Consider the following 19,963-nt stretch of genomic DNA (forward strand, 5'->3'; position numbering starts at 1 on the left):
CCCAAATGAAACCTTGTCTGGGTCCAGCCCCGACAACTCGAGGTCAGCAGCTTCAAGGAACCCACGGATTCCATTCAAATCAACGAACAGTTACTCAGGTCCTGCTACGTGCCAGGCACAGAGTCAAGTGCTGGGAGCAAGCCACATGCATCCTGGACGGAGCTGTGGGTGATCTCAGGTCTAACAGGGGAAGAGGTCTGTCTCACTTCCACCCAGAGGGTCTCTTGGGTTCTTTTCTGCTAATTGTCTGCATGGTTTCAATAGACTGGTTTTAAAAATTAGTCTTTAGGTCACCTCTTCAGTTTAATGCAAGAGAGTGGATATCGGTGGCTCTCTTTGCCATTTTGGTAAGAATCACATTGTTAAATGTGACTGTGACCAACATAACCCCAGCCGCTGGCCCTGGAAATCCTTGGGAAAGTCTAATAGCTTTGAGGAAACTGTGTTGGCTCCTGGGGTATTCACTGCAAACAGGAAATTACTTCTCCATGAAGGTTCTCGTCGCAGTCCACTTCATTCTTCAGTTAATCAGTGGCATGCCTGGCTGCCCTCCTGTGTGCCTGGGGCTGGGACCTCTGGAGAATTGGCTGCACACAGCGGTGGCAGCCACACTTCAGGCTGAGTGCCCAGCACTGTGCTGGGGGCACTGGGAGCAAAGGTGAAAGACACAGCCCTGGAGGAGTGGACACCCTTACCTTGTGTGTGGCTGTTACCACCTCCCTCTTAAGTCACAGATAGACTCCAGGTCAAGAGACTTTCCACTGGGCCAACTGGTCGACCAACCACCTGGAGCAGTGGTCTAAATTGACTACAGTGGACTGTCATTTGAACAGTCCATTTTATTATAAATAATTACATGGGAGTGTCACCTGCCTACCTCCAGCAATCACTGACCCTGCCTGGTACAAGGAAGACACTTGATAATAAAAGGGTCTTGTCTGGGAGGTACTGGAGAACCCAAGTCCAATGGAACTGGCTAGAAGTATCCCTGGACCCTGGCTCACCTGGGAACCAAAGGGAGCCGAGCCCCAGCTGGCTGTGCTGGGCCTGGCTCCTGAGGACACTGTGTGGTCACTGAGGGCTGGGGTCTGCTGGCGGAGGGGTCGCTTCCCACGTTGCCTGTGGGAAAGACAATATGCACCCACCTGGCAGATGTGAGTACTCTGGGGCTGGGGAGGTGGTTCGCTCCCCATGGGCCTGAGAGTTTGGTGGGCTTCTGCACATGTTCCAAGGTCATCCATTCCCCTTTCTAGAAGCCAGGCTAGCCTCAAACCTTCTAGTGAGTGCTTGTTGTCCTGGGGACTTTGATAAGGGAAGAGGATGGCTTGGGCTGCTCCACGACACTCCATGTGAATTAGTACACTAGTGTCCGTTTGGACGAGAATCTGTTGAGCGTTTGATTCATATGCCAGACGTCTTTCGTTTGCCCATCCTGGTCCCTGTCCACCTCCACCCGCTCCCTTCCCCACCACCCCAGCAGGCTGGTGGCGGTGGACTGTGTCAATGGCCTGTCTTCCTTCTGATTCTGGTTGGGTTTGGCCAGTAGGAGGGACTAGCGAGAGACTGGGGGGCAGGAAAGAGAGGGAGGTGGGGCTATCTACTCCACCACTTCCTCCCCACTGGGCTGCAGGTGGCGGTGGCAGGGGCTGCGTTCCGTTAGCAAAGGCCCCAGCTTCTTGGCAACCCTCTCCCTCCAGCTGTCTTCCTGGAGTCTGCATCTCCTCCTTCCCTTGCCTCTGGAGGCAGAGGGGTGGTGAGGGTTCCCCACTGTTGCCAGTCCTGGGAGCCCCTGGAGCCCTTGCTGAATTCCCATCAGCCTGCCCACACCTTAGAAATAACCCTTTGTTTAACTCTCCTCCATCACTCAATTTGTGGGGCCGTCTGTTTCCTCCTGGGACCCTGAAGGATATGATTGGCCTGATCTAGTGCCCAGAATAGGGCAGCTCAGCTGATCAGACCAAGAGCAATTTGGCACCCCAAAGTTGAGGCCCAGGCCCTGGAGTGGGATGTGTTCCCCCCACCCCAGCACTGACCCCCATTGCCATGAGTGTGCGCAGGAGCAGAAAGCAGGCCTCACTCCAGGACGCCGCCTTTTCAACTGCCCATTTGTGATCAAAATAAGTCCATTTTGACATAGTGAGTCTTTATTTTGAAACAGCACTTGGCTGAGCTGAGGAAACATTCCAGAAGGTTTTCTTACAGAAAGATTCAAGGACCCCAGAAACCTTCCTCCTCGTTTTCACCCACTCTGCCAGCCGACTAGGTGTCCTCAGGTCCAGGGCTCCTGCTCCTTTGGGAGCAGACGCTCAGGAGGCCCTGCTCTGTCTGGGCCCTGGGGGCCAACTCCATTCTCCCACAAAAGATGGGCGTGAGGAGTCAGGGCTGGAGCAAAGTGGATCTGGGTCTCTGGAAGCTGGAGGGACCCAGGGATTCCCTCCTGAGAACCAGGGATGTCAGAGGCCCCTCTGGTCCCCCATGGATTCAAGGAGGAGCCTGTGGGCTGGCGCTGGAGAGGAAACCCAGGTCCAGAGGGACCCCGGAGCTACCCAAGGCCACAGCTGGTCAGTGCCAGGGCTGGAGCCGGGCTGGACCTAGAACTCTCGACTTGCAGCCCTGTATCCCCTGATGGAGCCTGTGACAAAGAGGGAGGGCCACTGAGCACCCAGTGAGAGTCCTTCATCGTCCCCTTGGTTACAAACTTGTGCCTTGTTCAGGATGAGACAGAAGGGGCAGGGAGGGGCCCCAGTCCGACCTGGGGGCTCTGGGACCCGCCTGAGCCACCCTGAGTCACACCACGTGCGGGCAGGAGGAGCCCTTTGGGTGCCACCCTCGCTCAGGAGGTGACCTGAGTGGGAGTAAGCCACCAACGCACCCAAGAGGCATCCCCGGAAATCCCTGCAGGACCCCGCCCCCTCGGGGCCTCCCGCTGGGGACCTTTGTTCTATCGAAGAGCCTTTGTTGTGAAGCGAGCCACCCTTTGTTGTGAAGCGAACCACCCCAATAAACAGGGGAAATCCCGCCCAGGGAGCACCCCTTCCTGCTTACCTCCCTGGGAAGCCTCTGCGGACCCCCTCTCCCCCTACCCCTCTCTCCTGGCCCCCACGCCCCACCTCCTTCCTTCCAGTGCCACCCTCTGTGCTGCCCTCCTGGGCGGCGTGATACAGAAACAGCTGGGCCTCCTTTGTCCCGAGGAGCAGCCTTTGGAAACAAGGTGGCAGCATGCAAGGCTGGGGGCAGGGAGAGCCGAGAGCCCACCTGAGCCAGCCCCATGTGCCTGAGGCCCAGAGAGGGGCGGCTGCCGACTGTAGGCCAGGCAGAAGCAGGCCCATGAAGGCCTGGTGCTGACCCCGCCCCAGGACCCTTTGCTCTGTGTCCACCCTCCCCAACAGCTTCAGCTTCCTGGGCTACTCCATGTCACCCCCCATTTGTGCAACTCCTCCGAAAGCCACCGGTGAGAGACACAGCCAGGAACAGCCACATTCAGAGAGCCAAGAGAGTTCTCACAATGCTTCCCCGGACCCCTCAGCTCCTTCCCCTGAGGTCTCAAACACGCCCATGGGTGGGAGAGCTGCCTCTCCCCTCTATACAGGCATCCAGAGGCCCAGCCCTTGCCGCTAGTCATCTTAGACTCTAGAGAGTTTGGTTAGTGCTGGCTGCGGAGACCAAGGCTGTGTCCTCTGACATCCCTGGTGGCCCGAGCCCAGCCCGAGCCCTGGAGGGGACAGTGGCTCTTAGTGAACAAACGAGTAAAAATAAGAGGGGGGCCATCCCACAGAGGTGGGGGCGCCGCTGGGCCCCCCAGGTGTGACGAGGAGCGGCTCAGTGCTCCTGGGCGGGGCTGAAGGGCTGCGTCCACTTGGAGACGTCCAGGAAGATGGTAGAGGCCCCGTGGTAGAGCCAGAGGCGGGGCAGGGCGCCGTGGCGGACCCAGGCGTCGTGCCCGCGGTCATAGGCCTCCATCTCCACGTGGTAGTCGCCGTCCATGCCCTGCCAGCGGCCGCCCGTCACGTAGAGCGCGTCGCCCAGCGGCACCAGGGCGCCGTTCTCATGCAGGCTGTGCAGGGACTGTACCTGTGGACGGTCGGCGGTCAGTGTCCAGTGGGCGGCTGGAGAGTGGTGGCTAGGGGTGCCCTCGGGGTGAGGCAGAGCTGGGGACATGCAGAGAGGACCACCAGCATCTGCCCAACATCCCATCCAGGGCACCAGCACCCCTGCTACCTGGGGACCTGTAACTCCCCGCTCCGCCTCAAGGACTCTCCCTTTAGTGGGGAGACCCCACTGCTCCCCTCCAACCTGCATCTCCCACGGTGATGTCTCCAGCTCCTCTCGCTCTCTTAGGCCCAAATTTGCTCATATCTGAAGTTGGGGAGTCAGAGAGGGTGGGGGGATGTGGAAGCCTGAGGTTGGAGTTGCCTCCCGGGGTGAGGTCTGGGCTGGGCTTCTGACTCCCAGCTGCTCTCTTGGTGGGGACAGATGTGGCCTCAGCCCTGAGAGACGCACACGTGAGGGGCTGCTCACCCCATGGGCCCCCTCGTTCTGCCCCTGCACCCCTAGCCTCGGTCCAGGGCCTCAGGAGTGCCCTGGATAGGGACTGTGGGGTGAGGGCCAGCAGCTTTCCAGAGGCCAGAGAGAGATGTAGGCACTTCTGGAAGGGCCCAGGCTGGGAGAGGACAAAGTGGAGCCTCACACAGCTGGGACCCCAGCCCAGAACTGTGGCACAGGCCAGGAGAGGCTGGCCGAGGCCCAGCTGACAGGGCCCAGGAAGAGCGCCAGCCTGGCAGGGCCCGCCCTGCACCTGTTCTGCCACTGTAATGGGGGCCTCCAGTCAGCTGAGAGCTGACGCCAGGGGACAGCTGCGGTCAGCAGGATCGCAGAGGCCCTGCCGTCGCCCAGCCACCCGGCATGGCCTACCTGGGGTGGTTCTGGAAGCAGTGCCACCCCCTGGGGCATCCAGGGACTGAGAAACTCAAGGCAGGCGGGGCAGGCCCAGGGCATCCAGCTAGTGCTGAGGCCACCATGGGTTCTGGGCACTGTCCCTCCTTCTCCGGAAGAAACATGGAGAAAGGTCAGGGCTCCGGTGCCCCCGAGGATGGGTCTCAAGATGCCCACCTCCTACCTTGTCCCCTGGTCCTGATGGAGGAGGAGGCGGGTAGCAGGCCTGGCCCTGGGGGAATGGGGCGTCCAGGAGCCGCTGCTCCCTCCTCACCCACAGCGCAGGAGTGCCCTCTCCAGCTTGACCACCTCTGGGGACTGGAGACTCACTCCCTCTTGGCCCTGGCCAGCACCAGGAAGGATGGGCTTTCTCTTAGTCCAGCTGTCCCTGAAGCAGTCCCAGTGAGCCTGGTTTTGCTCCCTGAGAAGGAGGACAGGGGCCCTGTGCTGGGGACAGAGCACTACAGTGACCAGCAGCCCACAGTCCTTGGCTCTCATCCTCAAGGGGACTCTGGGCCCTCGTGTCTCCCTTCACTGCCCACCGCCTGTGGCAACACCCCCACGTCCCCTGTCCCAAGACTGCTCTCTGCCCTAGGGTAGGGGTTGCACTGGGAATGAGGCTGAGGCCCACCTTCTGCCACAGGTTGGCCCCTGGGTCATACACGTAGACCTTCTTGGTGTTGTCGCCGACCAGGTAGAGCGCCCCCTGCAGGGCGGCACAGCGCGGCGATGACAGGTACTTGGGGAGGAAGGGGGAGGCGATGACGCTCCATGTGTCTGCGGGGACATGGCACAGGCCCACTGTCACCAGGGTGGCCCTTCTCTGAGCCTCAGGAGTGAGCCCCTTGCGGGGTTGGGGTGGGGTGGGGGCTCCACAGGCCGTGCCCACTGCCTGCACCTCACTAGCCTCACTCTCCCTGGGGTGGGGAGGCTGGTGTGGGCAGGGCTCCCTCGGATCCTTGTCCCCAGGTCATCAGCAGGGACGTTAGAGCGCTCAGAGCCCTGGCCTGGCCGCCACCCCACCCCACTCACCCTAACTGGGCACCCCTGGGCTTCTACCTCCTTTCCACTCATCCTAACTCCAGGTCCAGTCCATCTCCTGAGGAATCCTCACACCCACCCTGCAAAATGGGTCCTGTTGTCGTCTCCACCATGCAGAGAATGGGACAGAGGGTGAGAGATGGGGCAGGAGGGCCACCGAGCCAGAAAGAGCCCAGCTGGTGCCAAACACTGGCATGGAGTCCAGAGCCCCAGCTGGCACACCCCCAGCCTTGAGGGTCTGGGTCACGGCTCCCGGTCCATGAGGCCAGTTCCAGGCGGACACCCCAGCCAGACAGCTTTCAGGACCTGGGGCTGGGCTTCCGCGTCCCCTGCCCCGGGCACTCTGCCTCCAGCCCCCAGGCCCCCATACCTCTAGGCTGCAATGGGACTGTGGCCCTGTGCCGATGACCCCCTTGGTTCCCTGCCCCTGCCTGTCTCCACTGTCCCATCCACCTTTGACGGGACTGCAGCCCTTGTAAGAGGCCCCTGGCTGCCTGCTCCCAGCCCCCAGCCCCCTGCCCGGCCCGCTTGCGTGCACCTGTGACGGGGCTGTAGCACTGCAGGGCCAGCGCGTTGTACTTGCAGGCGCTGGAGCCCACCAGGTAGAGCCGGCCCTGGCAGCCGGCTGCGGAGAAGTTGCTGACGTACTTGAGGGCCGGGCTGACGGGCGTCCAGGTGTCTGTGTAGGGGTCGTAGCTCTCCACCTCCACCACGTCCAGAGTGGTGCCTGCGGGGGAGGGGGGTCAGGGCTGCAGGGGGCTGGGGACAAGGAAGGTTCCTGGACACGTAGGGTCCGGGGCTCTGTAGAGGCCGCAGGGACGACCCTGGGTGCCCCAGGAGGGGAAGGGAAGTGAAGGAGGGCCCGGCCACGCGAGGTGGGTGTTACCCCCATTTCACAGAGAGGGAAGCTGAGGCCCGAGAGCTGAGGGCCACACTGCCAAGAAGTGGGCACTCAGGAATATTCGACTCCAGGGTGCGAGATGGGGGCCTCACAGCAAAGCCCAGCCACTGCCAACCCTTCAGAGCCCAGAGCGGGTTGGAAGGGTGCTGGTGGGAGCCCCTGGAAGCTGCCACTCCCAGGCCTCTCACATGGTGGGCGTCCTTCCCTGGAGTGGAGGAGGTCAGTCCTGGGGAGCTATAAGAGGTAAGACCCCGGAGCTGTAGGCAGCTCCCCACTCCAGCTCCCAAGAGTCTGAATGTGACAACCATGCAGACCTGCCTGCGGGTGGGAGGGCACGCCTGCTCTCACTGGGGACACTCTCCACCTCTGAGAGGCTGGGGACCCCGAGTTGCCTTGGGCTCAGGACCTATGTGTGCTCTCTGCTCTGGGGGGGCGACACGGCAGCCACTGAGAGAAAAGGGGTTACCTGGGACAGGTGGGGGCACTTAAGAGTGGTCTCAGGGCCAGTTTGTCACCTACGGAGGTGTTGGGAAACTCTTGCTCTGCCACACGCATTTTGTTTTTCAATATTCATCTAACTGTGCGTCTCTGGGGCCACTCCTTGCTGTAAGCTCTGGGCTGTAAGGGAGATAAGGTGGGCCCTGTGCTGAGGCTGGGGGCATGGTGGGGACAAGGGTGACAGCAGAGGGACCCATTGTGGGTCACCTCACCCCAGGGATTTCACTGAGGAGGTGACCCCGAGCTGAGGGCTGAGCCCAAGGCTCTGGGATGGGAGTGGTCATCCCCGCTGGCAGCTCGAGGCCCCAGCTCCTCACGGGTCCCCTTCTGGGGACTGACTCATGGCCCTGTTTTCTGGATCCCCGAGCGCATCAGAATCACCCTGGAGCTGGCTGCCTAGGCTGGTGCCTGAGCCTCAGCCCAGGATGTCCAGGTGACAGCACAGCCTGGCTGGGAGCCCTGGTGTAAGGCTTGTTTACCCAGACAGTGAGCTCCTCAGGGCAGGACTGGGGAGCAGTGCCTCTGTTGTCCCTGAGGCCAGCATGGGGGGTCTCTGGTCCCCAGTGAGGGCATGGGGGTGGGAGCTGTTACTGCAGGATTGAGAGGCTCCCAGGCCGTGAAGAGGAGGGGAGGGGGCTCCGACGAGCAGGAGGTGCCCAGGGAGTGTGGAGAGGGGGGCCTTACCGCCAATGGCGTAGATCTCGCCGTTGAGCGCCGCACTGGCATGGTTGGTGCGGGCCTTCCGCATGGGCGCCACGGGCTTCCAGGCTGCCTCCCTCAGAGGGAAGCACCAGGCCTGGGTGGTTGACCAGGTGTCCGTCTTGGTGCCCCGAGAGCCACCTGACGGGAGAGGTTCTTTCCACTTGGGTGCCCACCAGCCTGGGGTCTCTGGGCCAGTGGGGGCTGGGTACCAAAGGTCCTGCCCCCTTCTCCCCCTGCCAGTCCTCTGTGCTGCCAGACACCGGGCCGGGGTGGGACGGTGGTGGCACATATGAATTGGACAGGTCCCTCCATGCCCCATACACCAGGGGGACAAGATTAGCGGTTTCAAACCTCCATCAGTGGAAGCTTTTTCCCCAAGAAAATCTTACAAGGATCCCAACTTCTAAGATATAAGAGAGCAGAGTGACCCCCCCCCCAACATCACGCAGTTCCTTCTGGGGAGGCCCTGGCTGTAGGAGCACAGCAAGGCCACCCAGGGGGTCCACATCAGAGAGAATATGGAACGATTCCCTGCACCCATGTGCGGACCCACGGACTTTAAATTTTCTGGTTTTCACATCATGAAAAGTTCTGGAAGAGTCTTGACTAAACTGTCAGGCGTCCCATTGAGTGAAGGGGGAGAGCTGGTTCTCCCTGGAGTCACGTTCAGAGTTCAGATCGGCTACTCGGATGAGGCTGCTGGGAGCTTGGCTCCCTCTGAGCCAGCTCTGCAGGGACCCCCGGGTGCCCACCTGTGACGTAGACGGCATTGTTCAGCGCTGCCAGGGAGAAGCCCCACTTGTGGTAGTCAGGGAAGTCCGGGAGTGCCATCCACCTCTCTGGTAGGAAGAGAGAGAGGCAAGGGGTCAGAGGGGCTGGGCTTGCTGCTGGGGCCTCCCCTTGCCCCTCAGCGCCCCTCCACTCAGTGGCTGCAGAGATGTCCCCTCACTGATGGAAGGGCAAGGGGCAGGACTCAGCTGGCCACCGTGGTGAGGGGTGACACCTGCTGGGGCAGGGTCCAAGGCCCCCGTCTCCTCATGCCACCCCTCGGAGCCTGGCACCCAGAGTGGACCCGGGACCACACCCAGGGTGTGCAGAGAGGCAGCCAAGACTCCAGAGGCTGGGTCTCACCCTGACCCTGCAGCTGACCCCACTGACCCCAAATGGACCTTTCAGTTGGGTCCCACCTCAGTCAGATGGGGTAACGGATTAAGGGGCCTAATCTCTGGTCACTAGTGAGTTATAACACAAGCATGATTCATTCGTTCATTCCTCATTCATTCATTCATCCTGAGCACCTTCTGTGCTCATGTGTAGCCAGGTGCCTGTAGGGGATCAGACTCAGGCCTTGCAGCAGGCAGAGTGGATCCAAATCCCAGCTCTTGCACACCAGCCGTGTGGCCTTGGACAAAGCCTAGCCTCGGTTTCCTCGTCTGTAGAATGGGGGTAATTCCCACCTCTCAGGGAGATGTAGGGGCTGCATGTGACGACGCCTGTCTGTCACAGGGTGACTGCTTAGCTGGTGGTGGCTGTTAGGACTATTGTCCCTACTGTGAGGGACAGAGTAAGGTGCCCACATTGAACCTGCCTTTCTGGAGCTACATGAGGTAAACTGAGGCACAAGATGAGAAAATGCTTTTAAAAAATCAAAATGAGACAATAAACGTGGGAATGTAAGTCCTATAAATGGACACATTTTGGGTGTTTGTGGAAGGCTGTGAGAGAGACCCAGGCCTGCGGGACGTCCCCTGGGGAGACTCTGTTTACTATTTACAACAGTTTTCAGGACACGCGGCACTCCGGGCCTTGCTGGGGGCCTGCCTGCTGGGCAGGGACTGCATGTCCCCCTGACTCATGTCTGTGTCACTCCATGGTGGGGATTTCCCAGTGGGCACCAGGCCTTTGCCTGCCAGTGTCTCCCCGCCCTCCCCTCAGGTTCCAAGGGACAGCTGCTCCCAGGCGGAGCCAGCAGAGTCATCTCCTGACGTCAGCCCCCAAATCCCCTCTCATCAGCCCCTGACCTGGGCAGCCGGCCTCCAACTTCCCGGAGCCCGCCAGCGTCTGACGCCATGGGGATGGCGGCGACCTGCCCAGTGGCCCTCGGACATCAGCCAGCCCCCATCAGTGTTTTCCGAAGAGCTGCCCGGGGCCAGCGTGGCCCTTCCACAGCCCCTGCTGCCCACTCACTCTTCCTCCTTTCCCAGGAGGGAAGGGATGCCCCGCCCCCGCAGGAGAGGCCACATCCAAATGACAGGCCTGGTCCCCATGCCCGTTGGCTCCTCATTACAGCTGTGTGAGGAGCCCATTTCACAGAGGAAGAAACTGAGGCTGGGGGAGGTGAAGTCACCTGCTCAAAGGCTGGAATTAGAACCCCATTCGGGCTGACCGAGAGCTCTCAACCCCTGCCTGCATGCCCAGCCCCCGGTTTTCCTCCTGGGGCCATGGTTCCATTGGGCGCACAGGGGAGGGGGCACCAAGAGGAAGCCACCAGCCAGGCTGCCTACCCCACTCAGGCCAGCGGCCACCTCCCACACAGTGCAGTCTGGGCAGCAGAGCCCTGTATCCGGGGCCACAGGGCCTAAAAGACCAAAGTTGGGGGCTGTGGCTGGATGCAGGAGGGCCACAGTGGCCCCCATCAGACTCGCCTCCCTCTGCCGTGGCCCCCAGGCTCCCCTGCAGCCCCCCGTGAGGCCCGGGCACACCCAGGACGGTGGACTCTGCCCCTCGCTCGCTCCACCCGCTAGGAGGACACAGGCTGTTCACGTTGATGCAGGGTCTGCAGGCCCAAGCCCTGGGCACCAGGAGGGCGTACTCACTGGCCTTGGTGTCGTAGAAGGCGAAGTTCCCGGGGTGTGGGGCGGGCTCCTCGGCGCCCTCCTCGTCCTCCTCCAGCGCCCGCCCACCCACCACCACCAGAACCTCCTCCAGCGTCTGCGGGAGGGCCAGCAGCGCCTGTGGGCCCAGAGGGCTGCAGTCAGAGGGGCAGGGCTGCTGTCTCCCCCGTACAATGGCCCCAGGCGCTGGCAGCCTCGGTGGCGTTTTCTGGGGCAGGGGGTGGCATGGATGCGTGGGGGTGGCCGTGGGTCCACCGGTGTGCCCCTGTGTCGGTGCACATGCATGGAGTGGGGCGAGCTTCAGCGTGCATGTGCCCATGTGTTTGTGCATGTGCCCATGTGAGCGTGACACACACGCTCACATGGGGCCAGGGATGGCAGCAAGTACTCAGAACTGGGGGAGGTGGGGACAGCAGGTCCATGTGTGCCCCAAGTGTGAGCGCTGCTCCCCTCCCAGCCATCACCACATGGCTTTTGGAGGTGTTCCTGCACCCACTTTTGGAACCGACCCCCAGACCCTGTCCCCAGTACCCCACATAAGCCTCCCCCTCCCCCACTACCGGGAGCCCAGCTCCCCGGGGCAGCACGTAGCAGGTCGCACTAGGATGGCCCTGGCCCGGCAGCCAATGCTGGAATGGTTCCACCCTGGTTGGTAACTAGCCACCGCCCAGAGCTCCTAGGCCCCCGGGTCCCACCGCCTCTCTGACCCCATCCTACTGAAGGCCTGGACCTCCCACCTCCAGCAATTCCCAAGGAGCGCCTAGTAGGGCAGGGCCTCCTGTGGCTCCAGCACAAGGCCGGCCCGTTGTGCCTGCAGAGCCCGGTGGTGCCTGGCGGTGCAGGGGTTAGTATTCTGCCACCACACACAGCTCCCAGGGCCTGAGCCACATCTTTGTCCCCAGACATGGCGCCTGAGGAGCCTCCAGAGCAAGGCCCCGAGCCGGCAGCCCAGCAGTGGACAGACTCATCCGCTCCTTGTCACCTCATCAGGACCTGCCCCGCCCGCCAGGCCCACTGCCAGCACAGATAGGAATTGCACCCCATAAACTCTTGATCAGCTTCCTAAGGGTCAGGTGGTGGCCGGCTGCCATGCTGTCCGTGCTCTTTGCCTGTACACAAGTGGTGCCATCTTCCTGGATTGTTTTCCCTCCTGCCCAGCTCCTATTCCTTCCTCTAAGGCCCAGCTCAGATGCTGCCTCCTCTGGAGAGCTCTCCCTGACTACCCCTTCCTCCGAGGATGCCCCCAGCCCAGCGCTGCCCTTTCTCATGCTGCCTTAGGTCTGTTTCCAGGTTTGTCCCCACTGAGCTGTGGGCTCCTCTAAGACGGGGGTTGAGAATGATCCCTCTGGGTTCCCCTTCCCCTGACATCCAGGGTGTGGCACACACAAGGGCACAGTCTGTACTTGGGGATGAACGGTGATGCCCTCACAGATAACCGGCCCAAGGCAGGTAGAGTTGGAAGGTTGGGGACACCTCGGGGATGCCCACTCCGTACTCTCCATCCCCATGCAGCTGGGGTCTCCAGTGCTCCTCTCCCTGCTCCTCCCCTCACTCACCCCCTCATGGCCCCGGGACAAGGCTGCCTGACACGCCTCCGACTCCCGGATCAGCGGCTCTGTGGCCAGCAGCTGCTGCACGCAGGGCCTGGGCACGGCATCCAGGTGCACCAGGCTGAGCAGCTCCGGCAGGTGGGCAGCCCGGGCCTGTGGGTCATGGCGCACCCAGCGCAGCAGGGCTTCCAGCCGGCTTTGCTCTGGCTGCACCTGCAGCAGGTCGCTTGCCAGACAGGTGGCCAGCCGGTCTTGGGACAGCTGCAGGAACTCGTCCTCACGTGCCACGGCCTCAAAGTTCTCTCGCAGGAAGGCCCAGGCCTTGGCAGCCACGCCGAGCAGTCCCTGCTGCTCCCCAAACTCACAGATGCCAAGGCAGTTGGTGGCGTCCAGCTGCTGCTGCAGGTAGCGGCCGCAGACCTTCTGCACGGCCGGGAAGTGGAGGCGTGCGGCCGCGCGGGTCAGGGCCTCCACGTTGCCCTGGGTGACGGTCAGCCGGCCCGTGTACACGAAGTCCACCAGCTGCCCCACCATGGCGGGCTCCACGTCCCGCAGCTCCACGCGCGCGGAGAAGCTCTCAGCAAAGTCGCCTGCAAACATGGCATGGAAGTAGGGGCTGCTCAGCGCCAGGAGTCCGCGGTGGCAGGGCAGCTCCTGGTCACCCACCAGCAGTGTGACGTCAGCCAGCTTGGGCTGAGAGCGCAGCCGCTGCAGGCCGTCCAGCATGTCCTGGGCGTGCGAGGGCAGGTGGAAGTCCAGGTCGTCCACATTCCGCACCATGGCTGCCGGTGCCACCTCGGGGGCCCCCTGTGGCCCACCCACTCACAGGGAAGAAGGGCCTGGAGATCCTAGGGACAGAGGAGAGCAGGGTCAGCCAGGGGTAAGGGGACACTACCCCGACACTACTCACTCGCTTGAGTCACCCGTCTGTCTGACGTTGTCTGTCAGTCCTATCCGCCCCTCAACAAGCATTGGCTGAGCATCAGGGACATGGGACGTGCATCCCCCCTGACGCAGCCCCACAGCCCGTGAGGACGGCACAGCACTCTCCCCGTTGCACAGTGGGGAAGCTGAGGCTCAGAGGGCAGGAGAGCTACCCATGGCCAGGCCATCAGGGCAAGACGGGGCCAGCAAGAGAACCCAAACCCTGGGCCCCCCCAACTCTGGGCTACGCAGCACAGACACCCTGGAGCATGGGGCTCACTGTTGCCCCCAACTCTCGAGAGGCTTCCTCTGCTCCCGGATCCAACACTGCTGGGGAGGGCCTTTGAAAGCTTTGCTGCCCTACCAATCCTCACTGTCCACCGTTACATGAGCCTGGGCCTGCTGAGACCTTGCTGGGTGACCTTGGGTGAGCCACGCCCCTCTCTGGTCCCAGTCTCCTCATCTGCAGATTGAGAGGCTGGTGGGGAAGGGGCTGCGTGGAGACGCCAACAGAGTGCTCCCCACATCCTGAGCTTGGCACATGCGTTCGTCACTTAGCCCTCACGACAGCCCTGAGAGGTAGGTGCCATTAGGGTTCCTTTTACATGGGGGGAAACCAAGGCACAAAAGGCTCAAGTCACTTGTCCAAGATCACACAGCTAGGAAGTGGGGGAGCCAGGCTCGGGGGCTGTGCCCTGAACTCCCAAGTTTCATGTTGCTGGGTGTAGGTTGGTAAAGAAACAACCGAAGGATACTCTGGAGGGTGATTTTGCATCCCAGCGTTCACATCATCTGATTCAGCAGATCCTCTTCTGGGCTTGTTTAATTATGTGCACATTTATTTATGTGCTTCTGATATATTACCCCAAGAAAGAAATGCTCTGCATGGAGGCCTTTGCCCCGAGTGACCCACAGCAGCAGAAAGCTGCACAGTCGAGAAACAGCCCGTCCACTAGGGGGCACCCTCCAGAGTCATCAAAGGGAAGGACAAGGACCAGTGCATCCATGGGGACAAGATGCTTGGTGAAATTAGCGCAATCGAAGTGACAAGGCGCCGTAAGGAGAACCGGCAAACTATAGACGCCTAAGGGTGGGAGGGCCTTCCTGAGTTACGGGGCCGGTGCGGGGAGCTTGAGGCCCCCTTCCTCACGGGTGCCCGTCTCCATCCTGCAGAGCAGGGAAGTGCCCAGGGAGCCCCCCTCAGGGCCCAAGGACCTGCCTGGGCTCATGCCCAGACAGGAGAGGTCAGGGGGCCGCCGGCCGTCCTGCCTCACCCCCCTCCCCGGGAGGCCCTCTGGCTGGGGTGAAGGCAGCTCTACCCTCCCAGGGGAGGCCAGGAGATTAGCCGGGCAGCCGCCGTCCCCAGGCCTCGCATTCCCATCATTGTTGTGCTCCTTTTGGCCAGCTGCTAGGGCAACAGGAGCCAGCAGGCAGGAGCGACCAGCCACCTTCCCTGGGGGCCTCAGCCCTGTCTGCTGACATCTACCGCCTTGCAGTCCCAGCATGGGGCAGGGGCTTCTGGAGGGTCTCAGAGCCTCCACCGGATGCCAGCCCAGGCCAGGAGTGAGCAGGGCTGAGCGGGCAGGACAGCAGAAGAAGGGTCTTAGTCAAGCTCCAGCCGGTGACTGAACACTGGGAACCTGGCTGCAGTAGGAGGGTGTGGTCCAGCCTCCCCCTGCCCACCTCTCCAGCCAGGACATGAAGGAAAGTGAACCCGCTGAGCCTCCGCCCCCTCCAGGGGCCCGGCTTGACCAGGGCGGGGGTCTCTCTCCAAACCACCCAGTGCTGTGATCTCCAGGCCTGCCGGGCTGTCCCACCATAACCCACCCTCCCCTGCTGGTCCCTGCCCCAGTCCCCACCTCCACCTCCCATCTGCCCCACTCCAGAGCCCCCTGGACCCTACCTCTCAGTCGTCTTCTGGACCCCCGTTGCTGAGCATGCAGGCCAGAGAACAGGACTGCCCATCAGGCGAGGGGGCATAGAGGGCCTGCTGGGCTGGGCTGGGCTGGGTGACCACGTGCTGATGAAAGGGTATTTTTAGCCTCTGTCTGCATCGGGAGGGAGGGAGGGAGGGATGGGCAGGTGGGGGAAGGAGAGAGATGACTGCTCCCCCCGTCCGCTCTGAAAGCCCACACTGGCCCCTAGGGACAGCAGGAGGCATTCCAGGGCGAAGGCGAGTCTGGGCTTAACCCCTCCCAGAGGCGCTGGGCTCACTGGGGAAGGGGGTGCAGCTCCCCCACTTCTGTTTCCTTATCTGCAAGAGGGGGCCAGTGGAGCCTGTGCTGGGGACTCTGGAGTGGACTTGTGAGGGCCTGACAGGTAGCAGCTTCCCCCTGGTTATGGACGGGTACCCATGTTGCCTCTCGTTCGTCTGTCAAGCGGGAAAAAGTGACTATTATGAAGAAATGCAGGTTGGTCAGCAAAGGCTTTCAAAACCTGGGGTCCGTGGTGGTGGGAAAGTCTCTGGTGGTTAAGGGGTGCCAGAGAGGTGAGGAGGCATCCAGAGTACCCACCATTCTGGTGACAGGGACACGGGATCCTGAGGATCCATCCATGTCATATTGTGGCCTTGGTCTCGGAGCTGCCCCAGATATCTTTATTAGTCGTGAGAGCCAAGGACGGCTAAGAGGTGGGTCATCTAAAAATACAGCAGCAGCGGCTGGCGGCCTTCCCTGCATCCTGGGTTCACGCGGTCACAGGGGAATCCCTCACACCTGGGTCTCAGCTGGGCTCAGGACACACAGGCCCTGACCCAGTCAGGGGGTTGAGCCCGGGGGGCTGAGAGGGGGGTCTCCGGACATCTCTTATGCCGGTGGTCAGAGCAAAGCTTCCCAGCCCAGGGCCTGCAGGCACGCAGCCTGGCGTGGCCAGGTGGGACCTCTACCTGTCGGCCCCTCTTTCCTTTATCCACATGGGCCTTACTAACACAACTGTTTTCTAGATGTGCTGGGACGTGGGAGAGTCAGGGAGGGCCAAATCCCACAGAGGCCTCCCGACGCCCACGAGGGATTGGCTTGATGCTCTTATGGTACAGAGAGGCCCGGAAGGCCCCCAGGGTGACACCCTCACTCCTGGCAGAGTTAGGTGATTTCTCAAGGGCGTCGGGGTATCCTGACAGCTTGGGCACCTGCCTCGCCAGCCCAGCTGCTGGCCCTGCTCCCTGCTGAGGGGATGGTTGTGAGCTGGGAACCAGCCTCTGCTCTCACCATGTGTGCGGTCTAGTGGAGGCCCAATCGTCACTCAAATAACTGCTATGATTGACCAGCTGATTACAAGGTCACAGGTCACTTCCATGCGCTGTTCACCCACAGGCTTCCTGATTCCATGCTTCCCTCCCCAGCCCAGCCCAGCCTAGTTTAGCCCAGTCATAGCCCAGTCCAGCTCAGCCCAGCCCAGTCATATCTCAGCCCAGCCCAGTCCAGTCCAGCCCAGTCATATCCCAGTTCAGTCCAGCCATATCCCAGCTCAGCCCAGCTTAGCCCAGCCCAGCCCAGACCAAGGCCCTGCCCCTGCCCCAGTCCCAGGACTTTTCCCCTAGCCTTGGGCATCAGCCTCATGTTGGGGGGCCCTCATGGATGTCCCCAGCTCTCACTGTGGCCAGGACCATCCCAGGGAGGGCGCTAGAGGGGGAACAGAGGCGTTGGTCTTGCCTCGGGCCCCCCCCACCCCCGCTCCATTTGCAGGCAGAACACGAAGGGTTAATGCATTCCGACTCAGGCTGGAGGAGATGAGGACAGGGCATTCTGATGACAGGCCACCGTGCCCAGAATGGAGGCCTTTCAGGGATGTGGGGATGGGAGACCCAGCACCTCGCATGACACATCAGTTTGGGAAACTCGATACCAGGGACTCAAAAGGGATCCTCATCATCAGATTGCTAATGAGTGGTGTGGTTTTTAAAAATACGCTGCTTGGTTCTTTCTACGATGATAAAAATAGCACACGTTCATTGTGGAAAATTTGGAAAACACAGAAAAATACAAAGCAGAAAATTCCACATGTAAAAGACAATCCCCATTAACACACTGGTGTCTTCCCTGCCAGGCTATTACTATTCGCAACATTAGAATGACTGCAGTTACGTTTTCGTGTCTTGTTTTATCAATATCATGAGCATTTCTGATATGATCAGTCTTTGAAAACATGATTTAAAATGTCATCGTGGGCCGGCCCTGTGGCTTGGTGGTTAAGTGCGCGCGCTGCATTGCTGGTGGCCCGGGTTCGGATCCCGGGTGCGCATCGAGGCACCACTTCTCCGTCCATCCTGAGGCCGAGTCCCACATACAGCAACTAGAAGGATGTGCAGCTATGACATACAACTATCTACTGGGGCTTTGGGGGGAAAAAATAAAATAAATAAAATCTTAAAAAAAAAAAAATAAATAAATAAAATAAAATGTCATCGTATTAGGAATATGTCACACTTTAAGAAGTTGGAAGTGACACCTAGTCACTTCTATTAATGGACATTTGGGTTGTGTGCCATTTTGGACTATGATAACTAATATGGTGTCACTTCTGTGATTATTTCCCTGGAATAGATCGGGGAATGAAATCACCAAGTTGAAGTTGTGACCATCTTTATAGCTCGATGCACGTCCCAGAGGGCCATCCAGCTTGGGCGAGGAGGGCACCTTCTATGGCAGGAGGTAAAACGGTCCCCTCCGCTTGGTCTGGCGCATTCATGCTGTGAGGCCGTCCCGGCACAACTCTTGGGGGGTTTTATGGCTTTACGTGCTCACAGTGTCTCTTATTCCATCTGGGATTTATTTTGGGCATGGGGTGCATAAGGTCATACTTTTTATTCCTCAGAATAGTTTACCAATGCTCTCAGAGTTACTATTGACAATTCCTTCTTCCCCGTGGACTGGCTGTGGCACCTTGACCTCAGGGCAATGCTTTCTGTGTGGAGTGTCAGCTTTCTTTCTCTATTCTGGGCTGTCGATCTGAGGGACAGTATTCTGGGGTCAGCACCACCTCGTTTGGTGGACTATTGCTCTATAATTATGATGTCTTCCTATCTGAAATGGAAGCCTCTTCATTACTCTTCTATTGACATTTTCTTGTCAGTCGTGTTAGTTGTCCGTTGCTGCATAACAAATTACCCCAAAATCCAGTGTCTTACAACAACAAACATTTATTATCTCAGACAGTTTCATGGCTCTGGGAGCACTTCAGCAGGTGGTTCTGCCTCAGCACCTGTCCTTAGCTGGCCACAGGGTCAGCGGGACTGCAGTCACCTGAAGGCTGGACTGGGGCGGGAGGGCCCCCCCCCTTCCTCCCCACGTGGGCCTCTCCGTACGGCTGCTCCCAACATGGCGGCCAGCTTCCCCCAGAGACAAGAGAGCAGCGAAGATGGGAGCCTTTTATAACCTACTCAACGTGTTACCTGTGGCTCCTGCCGTGTTCTGTGGTGCAACGTAGGAGGGGCTACACAGGACGTGACTACCAGGAGGCAGGTGCTTTCTTGGAGGCTGGCCTCCACAGCTGGCTTTGTTCATTTTTTCTTTCAAATGAACTTTTAGAGTCATTAAGAAAAAGCGCTCAACTTTGCATTAAACTTGTACATGGATATGCGAAGCACGTACACCGTTACCATCTTTGTTCTAGCCACGAGGGAAAAGGTGCCATTCCTTCACCATCTTTGATCCGACTCTGTTCTTCTCCATATCTGTCCTGCACACATGTACGGGCCAGAGAGACGGAGTCCCTTTCTCCAGTCTTTTTGCAACTCATCTGAAAGCCCCTGGGGTTTGCACCTCGTTTGGTGTCTGCTCACCTCACTCAAGCCTGCAGCCTATGGAGGGGCTCCGGGGTCCTCGGTGAGTTTTTGCCAAACGGACGACAGGGGTATAGGCACCAAACAGGCTTATAGCTGAGACTGTGGCCTTGCCGGGGCCAGCCCTGCCTACTGCAGGGACACCTGCTTCCCACAGGTGAGCTGCTAGTGGGCCGGGGGTTTCCAGGCCGCTCAGCATCAGAATCACCTGCAACGTCTTGAAAAAAAAAAAAAACAGCTTTCCCAGCTCCAGCCCAGGCTGAAGGACTCAGCATCCCTGGGGCCACCCACAGAACACGGTGCTTTTATAAGACCCCCAGGAAGCAGGGTGTCTGCAAGAGGCATTTGGGAGCCACCCGGAGTGCCCAGCAGAGGTGCCCTCTCCTTCCTTCCAGGCCTCAAACCCAGGCCTGAGCCTCCCTCACCCCTTTCCTGGCAGCCCACCCCTGGAACCCAGGATACTTGTGGGCCGCTCCCTGCTAATCTTGGTCCAGTCCCTCAACAGGGAAACTGAGACCCGGAGGCCATGGAGGGCCTTGCCCGAGGCCACAGCAAGTGGGCAGGGACGCCCTGAATTGGGCATGCTGGTCCCCTGCCAAGGCTCTCCTGAGCACCCCCAGCCATCAGGCGACCACTGAGGCCGGGCTCTGTGTCCGCCCCCTCGCCTCACTCCCATCCCCCTCCCTTGCCAGGCCCTCGGAAGAACAGTATCCTGCAGGCAGCACCCGAGGAGCGAGACATCAGAGTGCCCAGTACCTCTGACACCCCGACCCCAGGGCTCCCCCAGCCCCACCTCAGACCT

At 60.3% G+C, this 19,963-nt stretch overlaps 1 protein-coding gene across 1 annotated transcript; it reads right to left on the reverse strand.

Moving 5' to 3' along the window:
* Nucleotides 1-3,117: 3,117 nt before the first annotated feature.
* On the reverse strand, nt 3,118-13,300 carry KLHL30 (kelch like family member 30). The gene is made up of 7 exons (XM_004427731.3): nt 12,465-13,300; nt 10,891-11,026; nt 8,827-8,913; nt 8,057-8,212; nt 6,512-6,700; nt 5,564-5,709; nt 3,118-4,071 (listed from the first exon to the last, which is right to left on the reverse strand). The coding sequence occupies exons 1-7, from the start codon at nt 13,236-13,238 to the stop codon at nt 3,820-3,822; spliced, it is 1,740 nt and encodes a 579-aa protein (XP_004427788.1). The 5' UTR covers nt 13,239-13,300; the 3' UTR covers nt 3,118-3,819.
* Between the last annotated feature and the right edge of the window lie 6,663 nt (nt 13,301-19,963).

Source organism: Ceratotherium simum, chromosome 37, assembly GCF_057802395.1.
Source record: "Ceratotherium simum simum isolate JZ-2026a chromosome 37, ASM5780239v1, whole genome shotgun sequence".
In the NCBI taxonomy this organism is placed as follows: Eukaryota; Metazoa; Chordata; class Mammalia; order Perissodactyla; family Rhinocerotidae; genus Ceratotherium; species Ceratotherium simum.

Coding starts and splice junctions, on each gene's coding strand:
- KLHL30 (XM_004427731.3), bottom strand. CDS start 13,238: ATGGTGCGGAATGTGGACGACCTGGACTTCCACCTGCCCTCGCACGCC. Junction 11,027..12,464: donor TGTCCCGGGGCCATGAGGGG/GTGAGTGAGGGG, acceptor CTGGGCCCACAG/GCGCTGCTGGCCCTCCCGCA. Junction 5,710..6,511: donor GTGCTACAGCCCCGTCACAG/GTGCACGCAAGC, acceptor ATGTCCCCGCAG/ACACATGGAGCGTCATCGCC.